The sequence below is a fragment of the Augochlora pura genome, chromosome 8, assembly GCF_028453695.1.
Source record: "Augochlora pura isolate Apur16 chromosome 8, APUR_v2.2.1, whole genome shotgun sequence".
NCBI lineage: Eukaryota > Metazoa > Arthropoda > Insecta > Hymenoptera > Halictidae > Augochlora > Augochlora pura.
This window is the reverse complement of record NC_135779.1, coordinates 1,758,139-1,772,057: the sequence shown is the minus strand read 5'-3', so window position 1 is coordinate 1,772,057 and position 13,919 is coordinate 1,758,139. Positions and strand designations below refer to the sequence as shown.

Here is a 13,919-nt window from a genome sequence, read left to right as displayed (position 1 = left end):
TGATTTTCTTTTTGAAAGAATCAGAACCTTCTGCTCTGATTCACTTTGGTCCCAGTGGTTAGGCGGCTTCTCCATCGATCCACTTTTGGTCCGCAATAGTACTCGACATATTATTTCACCGGTGAAAGGGAGGGAGCCATAACGAATGCCGGCTTCGTTCTGACTCCCTTCCGAGTCTCCAGTCACAGCAACCTCCACGTGGTGAGACTCGGGCAATCGATGTAATTGCCGATTTCTAATCAGCTGTAAATTCGTTTGCATCTGATTCGAAATCGACAATTACATCGAGCTAATGGCTGTGAAATGGTGGTGGGTTAGTTATTAAGGCGTTCCTTTTTTTAAAAATTTTTTTAAGAAATTTTCGGCCGTTCTAGTCAAAGATAGTTATCCTTGGCATTGTCGCGCGCGCTAACTCAACTACTTGGCGCGAGACGCTACCGCGTCTCATGATTATAAAATTTTCATTGCATGGATTAACCTCTTGCAGTGCCATTATTATTTTATATCTATCTATAGTATAATTATACTATATCACTATATGTAATGATATCTATAGTATAATTACATATACTTCAGCGCTAAAAAAAGTTAAGGACAATAGAACAGAATTTTTTTACCTCGACAAAAACGAAATAATATTCATATTTAGTGAGGTATAACCATATACAATTATATAATTTAGATAAAAATTTATTTGAACATAAACACCGACTGTCCTTCCAACGCTATATCGCCTCTCGTTGGAAAAGGGTCAATAGCCTTAAAACACTTCTTCCCTTAAATCAAACCTCACCGTACATTTCTCACTAAATAACCCCAAAAACCAGCATCCCGTTATCGAGCATCGAAAATCCATATCTCTGCTCCACATTTCATCCGATCGGAAAATACCGTAACTGCGTTTCCAGAAAATATTCACGCGAAAGATCGTCGAAAAAAACGACAATGCCAGTCGCAAAAATTTGTCGCGCGCCGCGCGCAAATTTTGCCCCTTTAAATCCAAACCCCCATGTATTTCTATGCCTTTGTCGCAAATATGGTGGGACCCCGGGTCGCGTAGCGCGGGATTTGCGATGTCACGTCCGATTCCCGGCGTAACAGCGATCCGAACGTGTCCGACGGCGGCTCTCTGCGCGGAATGCGGGATGCGTATTTTCCTATCAGATCAAACCCCCGGCTGCAATATTATCGCTATCGCGACTGGTCGCAGTTTAGCCGCGTTTGCTATTTGCGGGCGCGGGGGCGGTCCGTAAAGGGCATAGCCGATCAAGATGGTCAAAACTCAGAGGTTTTTCAATGAGTCATATTTCATGAGTCGATAGCTGATCAATAAAAACTCATCCGTGCAAAATTTTAACTGTGTAGCTTGTCCATAAGGGTAGTTATTATCTAAATTAGATTTCGCCTCGTCGAGAAATTCGACGAACATAGTCAAAATCGAAGAGGACGCTTTTGAATTCGATCGACCTTGCAGAATAGATAGCGCGACGCGACTTCGTTCCGCGCGACGCGATTTCGTTCCGCGCATCCCGCGTGCTCGGGGGTGGTTTCGCGTTGCGAGGGTTACTTAGCGAGGGCCCTCCGCGTTTTCCTTGCGGACACACTCCGGTTCGTGACGCGGTCGGACACGAAACGATCCACGATTTCCGGCCGATTCGCGGTATCAGCCAGATCAGAACCGAAACGCAGGAAGCGAGTAAATCTAACCGGCCTCCTCCCCTTCTCCAGCCTCGGTAAATCGTGGCTCGTTAGGTCGGCACCGATCGATTTCAACTATTTCGCTATTAATACCGCCGCCGCTTCATGAATCGTCCTATCACGCGCGCGTGTATGTACACGATAAAAGGGCTCGCGGGTCGTCCGCGCGATTTTAGTGAAAAACGACGCGATCGGTTTTTAAAAAAAGTATCCCTTTCGTGAAAATACAAGATGGGATTGTTGGTAAAAAAAATATAATTTTTGTGAAAATCCACGCCGCGTTTTGCCGAGAAAAAAAGATCGTTTTGGCGAAAATCCACGACACGACTTTTCGGTAAAAAAAATATTCTTTTGGTGGAAATCCACGACGCGTCTTTTCGGTAAAAAAATATCCTTTCGCCAAAAATCCACGACGCGTCTTTTCAGTAAAAAATATCCATTCGGTAAATAAGTATTTTTTCGCTAAAAAATATCCTTTCAGTACAAAAATATCCTTTCGCTAAAAAAAGTATCCCTTCGCTAAAAATCCTTCGATGCACCCTCCTTATCGACAACCCTTCGCCAACCCTCCAACGACCTTTCGTCACCGCGTCGCGAAGAGTCGCGAATCATTTCATTCTATTAGTATCGTCCGCAGAAAAGGCGGTCGTCCATTCGCTGGCGAGACAACAGCAGAAAGAGGCGGCCCGTTGTCGCGCGGATAAACGTTGCCGATGAATAGGCCAGAGTCCGCGCGACGCTCGATGGAATCAGGCGGCGGACAAACTTTCCTCATTAGCAATCTTATCGGCCGTGTCATAATTCATAAAGCTCGCGCCGACTTCTACCAGAGATAGGCCACCGACAACACACTCGTACGTTTCTTCGGCAGCCGAGCTTGTCAGCGCGAACTCCCCCGGTTATCCGCTTCGTCCATCGCGCGGACGCTAATTTCGCTGCCGAGTTTTCGAGACACGGATATCGAGAACGGCGATGAGCTGGCAACTTCATTGTCAGGAAAGGAAAACCGAGTCGGACGCGACTTATGGAAAAAGGAGTTGTTGTTCGTCGCAGATTTCGCGACGATTATAATGATGGCTGTTGCTTTATATATGGCTTCTATAGGGTGGCTTTTATGGGGTGGCTTCTAAGAGGGTTTTATTCCATATTTTTATCCGTATACAGGGTATTGCTAAAGTTATTTATAATAGATAAATGATGTAGCGACGCGTCACATGATCATCCCGTTTTTCCATTTGGGTTTAGGTTCATTTATTTGACGCAATTTACGGATTGCATTTCAGCGAAGGAAAAGGCTAGAATAAATATATCGTCTAACACTAATCTTACTAAAATATAAAAATCTTCACAGATTTAATTAACCTATAACAATAGTAATATTTACAGCCAAATGACTGGCCTGTAATTCAAAAGTCAAAATTGAAACGAGAATTTAATATCGAGCTACTGTAATCTCCGATCAAATAAAAAGGTGCAATAAAAACAAAAATCTAAAAATAATAGAAATCTAAAATTAAATATAAAAATGTTGATAGATTTAAACAGCCTATGAAAATGATAATAATTGCGACCAAATGACCAGTAAAGAGTTAACGCAACCCGGCAACCCACTTCGCCGCCAACGAGCGTCGCCTTAACAAAAGGGGCAATCTCGAAAAGGATCGTCCACCGGAGATGATGACCGTGGCCGTTCGAAACGGAAGGAGGGTTCCGTCGGTGCGTTCCAGCGAGCAATTAGCGCTCGGAACCGCGACAGATAAGGATCGGCGCGAGTGCAACCGGCTGTAGTAGCAGCCGAGCAGCGACGACGTTCCGGTCGCGGGGGTCTCGGATCGATTTTTCCCGGCAGCCCCGAGCTGGAACGGCCGCGACGCAAAGGTCGATCCTTGATTAACGAGCGAGGACAAAAAAGCGGTTCTCTCCGTGAAACACCTCCTCCTCCTCCCCTCCTCCTGGGACCGGAAGTCCGACATTCCTCGGAAGACGGAAGTCCTCCGCAACCTACTCCCGACCTACTGTGGCGGCGTCGCGCGCGGTGTCCGCCTACCGGTTTAACGACAGGTGGTGGTAGCGCGGCTCTCGGATTTTCGGGTTTAGCAAGTCAAATGTATGCAAATACGCGACGGCGAAGGGGGAGAGATGGCTGCTCGACCACCGCGAATATTCCGAGGAACGTGTATCGACGATTCAGCCGGGAGGATTCTCTGCCTGTTCAAGGCCGGCTGACCCGCGCGGCACGGTGCCTTCGCTTCGTTTCGCGCTGATCGACGCGACCGGTGCGCGCTCTGACCGATGGAAGGTTGATTTTTGAGCAGAGAATAGTCTTCGTTTCGCGTTATTAATCTTCATTTTTACTCGCTTTTATCTAAATAAATGCGATGCGAATATCGAAATTAATTGCAACATTTTCATTCTCTGATTTTTGGAAGGTAAAGCTGCCGACTCTGGCACGCAATATATCATTAAAGCAACGAGATATAACTTATTCAGATCTCGTACTGTTTTCACAATTTTAGTTGTTCCGGTAGTATAATCTGTTCTATCATTTATCGTGAGAATGGCCTTGCAACTTTTATAATCTCAAATCGAAGAACCGGGCATTTAAACTCTTTGCTAAGAACGGATTTGCACGCGACACTAGAAAATAGCAATATTACATTTCACAACAAAGATACTTTGCCTACAATTCAGCTAATAATTAAATTTCTTTTCTTATAAAAATACTTATGCAATATATTAATAAATTTCGCAGACTTTAGAATAATTCGAAACCAACTAGTCAAGAAAAACTGCACTCAATCGACTGCACAATTTAATCGATAAAATACATAGAAAATTGATAAAAATAAATTAAATGATTAATCACGGTTGATTTAGGGTTAACGCGACCTACACCTCTGTCCTAATTATACCTGTCTCTCGACGGACACTGTACATAGAGCAAACACCCGGAAGATGAGATTCGGGGGCTGACAAGACACGTCCAACCGTGTCCTCGTTATTCAATTATCATTTGATACTGCAATCGCGCGACAGCGGAGGATATCTCGGCTCCGATCATCCGGGCCCGCTGATTAAATTAAATCACAGCCGACTCTCGGTTATTAATTATCCTCTGATTTCCGAGGCGATCCTCCGGAGGAAGAGGACCAGGCTCGATCGTATCGGATCGCGGGAGGCTCCCCCCCGGAGGCTGTCTTCCGTTTCACGAGGATCGGCTCGTGTCGGCTCGGATCGAAGAAATTAGAGTTATCCCTGAGGGATGCGATGCGATCGACGACCATCCCCAAAAGGATCCAACGATTTCGAGGATCGCGGAGCCATGACTGAGAGTTTTGTGATTTTTGCATGGCTCGAGAAAGTTGCGACGTGGAGAGCTCTTAAAATGGGGTGAGAATTTTAACTCCTTTGCGATCATTTGTGTATGCTATTAACTACCGAAGCTATTTAATTATTTTTTAATTTTTTAATTTTTATATAGAATCAAAGCAAATTATCGTGGCATATATGCAAGCTTTAAAAAAAGGGATTTACAAATTTCGTTTCTCATACAGTGTAACTAATTTTCTGAATTTGTATCTCCCGTTCATATCCACCCCGTTATTCGTTCAATTAAAGAAACACTATATCACTGTAAAACAAATAAAATCCGCGAAGCGTCGAGTTATTAAATTACGAAGCTTCCCCCACGAAACGCTCGCCAGAAATACCCTTTGTTCGACGAAGGAAATACATTCTGTTCCGGTTAATTTTCGATCGATCCGTCGTTTTTGCATATCCATCGATCAGATGGCAAAAATTCAACTATTTTTAATTGAACATCCGGCGAATAAGCGCGCGTCGTTTATTATGGATAGAGGAGGCGGTATATCGTTGATCGAACACGCCGATATTAGAACGGGGGGTTGGCCGGACGGTGGTTCCCTAGTGGGCCACCTCGAACGACCCGTGGGAGCCGCCTGGAACGAGGGGAGGGGGGAAAGGGTAAGATTTTTCTGAAACATTCGCTCGATACAGCGGGGGCGAGCGACGTCGCCCGGAATAGATTCGATTTTTCGTCGAGATAGGAGATAGGAGAGAGAGGGGGGCAATGTCGAGTGAGCCCGAAGAGTCGCCGAGGGAGGCCGGTCGTCGCCTAAACGAATGAATAAACGATGAGCGCCGGCCTATAGGGAACACATCTAAAACCGTCCTCTCTCTCTCCCTCTGTCGAGCGTCGTCGACGACGGCGTACTGACAAATGATACAGGCTGCCTGGAATTACAGTCGATACCGCCCGACAATGCGGATCTCCTCGATTAAATCCAAGGGAAACTAGAAACGCGACTGTCAGACGGATAGAATCAACTGGAACTACCGCCGGCGGAGTTGTACGGTTGTCAATTAGCGATTAACCCCTTCACGGGACGAATTAAACGGAACTCGAGGCGGCCGGAAATAGTATTCTATTCGAAATTATGCATCGAATTATAGAAAATTATTCTATTAAAAATTATACCATTAAAAATTATTCTGTTAAAAATTATACCATTAAAAATTATTCTGTTAAAAATTATTCTGTTCCAAAATAATTTGTATAACGGTAAAGTTTAGATTTAAAAAATTGTTGAGTAGTGAAACTGTTGCTATGGGTCGCAAGAATTAATTTCGTACACTTTGTTGCATAGAATAGAAATGCTATAAAGCGAAAATATTTCAAATTCACTGTCAAAATAGCTTCGAGTGCAAAGGATTAATAATTGAACTATAACGAGCTAATAATTTAATTTGATAATTTAACTAACTTCTTTTGAAACTTGCTATATTGCCTTGCTAGATAACGTTTAATAAGACTTCATAGACTTCCATTAATTAACATTATAAAATTAATAATTCCATAAAAGACATTTTAGAATGTTTAGAGGTACTAGACATTTTTACACTGCCAAGTTGTTTCTCGACGTCTTGGAGACTTCAAAGTCAAAAGCATGAAAGCACGCGAAATGAATGACGCTCCCCAGACGTCATTGTATTCTGACAAGGGGTTAAGAGAGAGGGAGGGGGGTGAGACAGAGAGCTCCGCGCGACGCATCGCGTTAATTTCCGATTAAACCGTTCCGCAACTTGCCGAAACGTCGAGCACGTCGACGGCCAAGTCTCGACGGATTAAAAAGCAGCCGGCGCCGGGGTCGAAAAAAAGGGCCGCCTCTAATTTGAAATCTCTGTTAATCCTTCCGGTAATTAAAAAGCTGCGGCGACCGACCATCGCGGAAAGGGATCGCGTCGTCGTGCTCGCTCCCCACCCCTTCCCCTCTCTTCTTCGTTTTCTCTCTTTTTCGCTCGTTCGAACCCCTTCAACCCTCGTCCAACTCCTCGTTTAGGATAACACGGAGAACTTGTTAGCGCCGTGAAGTGCTCGAACCTAACCTCCACCGCTCTCCTTTTTTTAGTGGAATATACGACGCGGCTGCTACTCGAAGTTTTAGTTCTATTTATTTTGCGGGGGAAGCTTCGCGATTTTTAATGCTCGATTCAGCTGCCGAAACGTTTAATTTATGCTTGGAGATTTTCTTTGGTATTTTCGGAGATTTTAGTATACATTAGGTCCCCGATATACTCGATATATTTGATCGTCTAATATATGTATACTCGATCACCTACTATACACTTGATCGATACATTCTATGCTCGACCATTGCCGTATCCTTTCAAGATATCCCCCGATACAGGAGATACCATCGACGACCTGTAAAAATCCTGTGAAAATTCCTGTAAACCTTTCAAAATCCTGTAAAACCGTAAACCCTTCAAACTCCTGTGATTTCGCAGTATCGCGCTTTAGATCGCAATTAGGATCTCTCTTAGGAAAACATAGGTGGCATGTGTGTATCGGCGCCGAGGGTGATCCATTCGTCTCGGTTTGCCGAATTAGCCAGGTTATTTTTTCCCCGCGAAAACAAGCGGGTGTGTTCTCTGCTCGCGTGTAACACGCTCGTGCGTTTCAATTACCCCGCGTTCGCTCGCGCGGCTTGTCGCCTCCGCGACGAAATTACGGGGGGAGGCCGTTGGCGGACCAGAGCTGTTGAATCGCGCGTTAAAAAGAGCTTGTTAATTCACACGCTGGCGACGGCTGCGATTCTATTCAGCCGAAACAGAGAAACAAAAATATGAAAACGCGGCGTTTCCGCGCGATTTCGAGAGCGTTGAACCCGTTCGAAACCACGCGAGTTGTGTGTTTGAGAGGTCGTTTGCGACCAGCGTCTGCGAAAGTACTTGGCTTCGTCTTCGCTCGGTTAATTACACCGTTCTTGCGGCGCGCGTGCGAACGCCGATCGACGTTGTCGGGACTTTTGTTTGAAAATACGGGACAACAACGGTTGGGATTGTTCGCGGAAAGTATGTCGAACCGGACCGGCAGCTGTTCGAATAAAATCTCGATTTGTTAACGAGCTGAATGAAAAAGCGAATTAGATTTTATGCAACGTGTTCCATTTAGAAATATTCCTCGTTTATTCAAGGAAACGATATATGTTACGTTCGCTAGGATATTTCAACCCCTTGCACTAAATACCAATATTTAGAATATTTTTAGGATGTTATAGAATATTCTACAGAATTTTAGAATACTTTTAGAATATCGTAGAATATTCTATAGAATTTTGGAATACTTTTAGAATATCGTAGAATATTCTATAGAATTTTAGAATATTTTTAGAATATTCTATAGAATTTTAGAATATTTTTAAAATATTCTATAGAATTTTAGAATATTTTTAGAATATCATAGAATATTCCATAGAATATTAGAATATTTTTAGAATATCATAGAATATTTTTAGAATATCATAGAATATTTATCATATTTTAATTTTTATTTAAATGCGAATATTACTCATTTATTTCAAATCAATGAATTAATATGAAATTCAAATAAACATACAAATATTACCAATTTATTTCAATAAATTTTATCGATTGATAAAAGAATTGACAATGCAAGAAATAGGAATTTTCTAGTCCTATTAAATAAAGTATTAACAATGAATAAATGCTAATTGACACAGTATAAAAGGAATCATGGTGCAAGGGGTTGTACAGAGAGTCCGATATCGTGCAGAAAATTGAGAGGGAAATTCCAATTTAGAAGCAACGCGAAAATAATATCCGACCAAATAGAATTGATTTTTATCGAATCCGACTGCCGTGCCATGGAATCGTTCCCAATCGTTTCCTATTACTTTTAGAAACTCTATAAAAATATCATCGAAATCTGTGGAAACGATGCTAAAAATATTCTGTTATTTCTTATTATAACAGCTAATCAACGCAGCAAAAAATAAGTAGAAAAACGAGATTGAAATTCTAAATTTTAGCGAACCCATGACTCCGTAACAATTGTATCTCGTTCAGGTAACTTCTCCGGAATATTTCTAATATATTTATTTTAAGAAAATTCGAATTACAAAAATCGGCGCGACGGTGTAATTGAGAAAGGATCGCGATCGTGTAAAATGGTTTGAAAGTACCAGCTGCCGGCCCGACGATCGGGCGAGACCCGTAAGTTCAGTAAAGGGAGGAAAAGCGTTCGTGTGAAGAGTCGGTCGTGCGATATAGTCCCGTGGTAGCACCGGGTGAGAGAGCGGGCAGTGCGAGGCGATTACAGTAATCGATTATTAATTTCGGCACAGTCGTCCTCGGGAACGAGTCCTGGTGCTGGCGACTATTCCTTACCTGTGTGTATCGGACAGACCGGGGATCGAAATTCGACTGTGTGTGTGGGCCTCGTCAGTGTGTCGACAGCCGCCTCTCCGGGCCACCGTCGGGCCACCACCGTGCAACTCGCTGGCGTGGCCCGTTTGCAAATCGCGCGCATACGCATCATCTGTCAATTGCCCTCTCTCGCCTCTCGCTCTCTCTCTCTTTTATCTGTCCGGCCGTTCTCGGCTATGCGACGATCGTTATCGATCTCTCTCTACTGTCTATCACCGAGACTGTCCCCGTCTCTCTCTCTCTCTCTCTCGTAGAATTGAGACAACAAGAGACTCATCAGACACTTTGATCCGTTTCGCCGCAGTCATTGGCTTTGTGCTCGCTGGATTCGCGAGTCGCGCGGTTAGAGACCGCGTGTGATCGTATTCGTCTAGCGTGTGAGACGTCGCCTCTCGGGTTCACGACCAGCTCTGCCGTTTCTCTCTCTCTCTCTCTCTATTTAACACTCTCTCTGTGTCGGTCTCTCGCTTCCCGGTCGTTCTCTCTTTCTTTGCTCATTCTCGTTTTGTCTCGTCTCTCGGTTATCATCGTCCTCGAGATTCACGCCGTTCCAGGAATATCTACGTTTCATATGTGTTCTATTTTCTCGGTGTTTCATTCGATTTTTTTATTTTTTTTTGGTTTTTATATTTTCTCACGAGCGCGTCCACCCCTTCAACTTCGACGGTATTTCTCGTCGGCGCGCGCCACCCACGCGGACGCGTTCGCCACGACCGGCGACCATATAATACTTGCGAACCTCTCGTTCCGTCGTCTGATCGTCACACCGTTTTCCGTCGAGGTATCACGCGCGCCGGTTAATCAGCGGACGTCCGCGCCGGTGCCGCGGCCACGCGCCTCGGCTCCGCGGCGTCGCCGCGCCGGCTACGCCGATGGCAATGGCTATCTTTTTTCAATAAATCGTACCGGCACCGTATCAACTATCGTCTATATACGACTATCGTCTATATACGACTACCGTCTATATACGGAGTACCGTCTATATACGACTACTATCGCGAATGTTATCGAGTTACTTTTAACAGCGATCGTTCCGGCAAAGATTCGTTCCGGTCCGAGCCCGAAAGATCAACCGGCTCCAATTCCGATCGGCGAAACCCGATCGAATATTCCCGTTTTATTGAATCTGTCTGCGCAGTTTCCGGCACCGCGCGCCATTGCCACGGGCCGACGCCGTCGCCGCCGCCGCGATCAATTCTGACGGAGCCATTTAGCCGGCGATGTAACAAACTCGACTCGACGCGCGGGGAATTGCATTACGGCTCTCTCCGCGCCGGGCTGAAATATTCAACGAAACTCGAGCTTGCAACCCCCCGCCCCGTTCGCGGTTAACGGGGGGTATTTTTATGCGACGAGCCGCGCTCGACGGAATTTCAATGCGAGATCGAAAGGGACCAGCGCCCGCGATGCGCTGTGATGCGCTGTGATGCTTCGCGTTTTCGAAGCGCAGTGTTCGTTGAACTGTTAATCTATTAACTCGCGATGGAACTGATTTTTCTTTATCGATTGCTGAAACGATCGCGAACAATGCTCGAGTTTCGGGGGACTAGATCGCGCGAGATGTTATCTCCGTCAGAATTCGAGAGCTCGTTTTCGGGGCGTCGATTCGCGCGTGGGTCGCGCGAACCCGCCCCGAGGATCGCGCCTCGTCCTCGAGCCCGCGGAGCCGACCTATACGCTTAAATACTAGACGCTCGACGCGCGCTCGCGAACGTCCGAGCCCAGTCCGGATATCACCGCGAGCGATGGAAAAGAACGAGCACCTTTGGACAACGAAAAGGCTCGCGTTGGCGAGCGCGGTCAGAGCGGCGCGCTTACGTCTAGGAAATTATTAGCGACGAACAGTCGACCAGCCTTGCCGAGCACACCCGTAGAACCGTTTCAAAAATTAGTTGAAAGTACCGTGGAAAGATTAAGTGAAAAAAGAAGGGTGGAATGTGAAAATCGGGCCGCGCGCGGGCTGGTCGCCTGTTGATCGAGCGAGAGGCGCGCGCGCGCGCGCGCGAGAGCTCGGATAAAGCTCGCGTGCGGCGGCTCTCTCGCGTGACACCTGCAAAGAATTACATTGTGTATAAATGAATTAATGGCGATGTATACATATATATATGTATGTATATATATATATAAGTATAAGAATGTTCATGCACACCTCAATCTTTCTGCCCTCAACCACGGTGCCGTGTAGCCTCTCACGTGCCCGGTCCGCGTCAGCACTATTTGCGAATGTTACAAAACCGAATCCCTGCATGCAAGGACAGACAAAACAACATGCATTAAACTCAACTTACAGACTGCCAGCGCTCGGCAAGCCGACCGGCCGACCCGACATTTCGTGCTTAACCCCTTCCCCCTTCGAATTGGTAAACTTTGCCCGAACGAACGGGAGCCAAGGGACTCTCTGCCGATGCCGCAGAGTTCAAGGAGGAAACTGGGACTATTGGAGACTATCGGGGGTTCGTCGAGGGACTGTAGGGTTTTATTAAGGGTTTTGCAAAGGGTCGAGTGATCCGCGAGTTCCGTTCCACCATCGACGCGTTTCCATTCGTTCGATGCTCCGCGACGCGCGCTCTCTTCCCGGACTGTACGCGCTTCCCGGCTCTTCTCCGAGTTTTCGCCCTTCGTCCGCGCCCGCCCTTCGCGCTCACGGCCTTTTCAACCCTTCCGCGCGGCCTTTCAGCCCCCGAGGCCGTTCCCCCGTTTATCCCTCGGACGCACAATGGCCCGTCTGGCCGCTAATTAATTCTCGAGATCGCGTCTCGAGACGCGACGAAAACCTCGCCCCTTCGACGGTCCACGGCGCAGCGAAATTTCTCGAGACCGTAACGACTTTGCGAGAGACCGTGGACGAGGTTAATAATTCGCGAGTGCCGCGTCGCGACGGGTTACGAGCTCTCTTGGCCGTGGGTGAACGGTCGAGAGAAAAGAAAAATTCGCACGCGCGAGCAAACGCGAGAAAATGCGAGCGCGTTCCCCCGTTTCGTCACGAAGGTAACCAATTCAAGGATCATCGGCGGCGTTCGAACGGGTTAGAGAGATGGGGCGGGGGGACTGGGAAGCGACGCGCCCTGCGGCACGATTTTACCACCGCGAAATGTCGGTTTTGCCGCGCGGCATTGCGAGCGCGTTCATACTGCTTACGGAGACGCACCAAACAACGTGCAACAAATAAGTAAATATAAAATCATGGTAAGAAATCATGGTCATGGTCACATTAATCATCTCATTATCATATCATATCATATCGTGTCATGTCATCATGGTCATCGTCATATCATTAAAGACTTCTTGCTTGTACCGAGAGGTGCGTGTACGAGAAAAAGAAAATGAAAGTATGAGAAGAGGGTTAGTAGAGTGGCGGACGGAGAGGGAGAACGGCTGGGATTTCTGTATAATACGTGTGCCTGTGTGATATGTGTGTAGATGTGTTGTTTGTGTGCTTGAAGCCAGAACAGTGGCTCGAGAGAACAGTCGCCGCGTATCTGCGACGCGAGCTGAAACTCTGCTTGTTCCCGAAAAGAGATCGTATATCGTCCGGCATTCCCGTCGAAATTCCGCGCGCGCGTCTTTGTCGCGCGGATTGATCAGAGTTTCGCGGAGGAGGACGACGCGGAGGAGGAATGGTCGCTCGGAAAACGGGAACAGTCGCTAATCGAGGAACTCGATTCGTTTGGCTTTCGACGGAATCGTATTAGAGCGAAATCAAATCGTGGAAGAACGAAAGAGGGGAGAGTGCAAAGTTGCCGATGGACGCCGGACCTGATCCGAGGACCCTGTTTCCCCCATTTAAGGGCACCGTGATTCGTTCGATTGGCTGGCGCAGGGAGAAACAATTTAGAAACAATTTTGAAAGAACCCCGGCGAAGAAGAATCGCTCAGCATTGCGCGACAGCCAAAAATCGCAGCAACTGTATATATCAGACGAACTTGTTCTCAGAAAAACCCTAATCACGAAATGGTTTTACGCTAGACCGCCGCAATCGTTGCGAAATTAGTTGTCCGGAAGATTCTAGCGGCGTGTTAACCTTTGCCCGGAGACCAGACCGCGGAAGGACTGCAGGACCGCGTGGGTGAACATCACGCATCCGCCGACTCGCCTGGGAAATCAGCCTAATGGCGGACAAGCTTCGGCTTCGGCGTCGACGCGGCGGGGGAGAGGAAGGAAGCAATCGATTCGCGGATATCGGGAGACCTTCCGCATCGATTGAAAGGGGGTGTCCCCGAGAGGAGAATTTTTCTCGGCGGAGAAAGCGGCGCCGCTTCCGACTCGCGAAAGTTGGGCGAAGACCTCGACGAAGATTCGGGCGGCGATTAGCAACAAGTAGCGTCTCGGTATCGCGCGTCGGGCTTCGATGTTCTCGCGCGCACTCGCCACGGCAATTTTCTCCGTCGATGGTGCCGAGTCGACGGTTTTCGGCGGAGACGAGGCGCGGCGAGAGGGGAACAAGGAGAGAAAGAAAGAGAAGCGGTTCGCA

The 13,919-nt window shown here is 46.8% G+C and overlaps 1 protein-coding gene across 1 annotated transcript in view; it reads right to left on the bottom strand.

Annotated features, from left to right (window-relative positions):
• Positions 1-13,919, bottom strand: part of LOC144474452 (RNA binding protein fox-1 homolog 2) — a 164,208-nt gene that overhangs the window by 60,836 nt on the left and 89,453 nt on the right. The window contains exon 4 of the mRNA XM_078189297.1: positions 11,597-11,689. Coding sequence (XP_078045423.1) covers positions 11,597-11,689 — 93 coding nt within the window. The remainder of the gene's footprint in view (positions 1-11,596; positions 11,690-13,919) is intronic.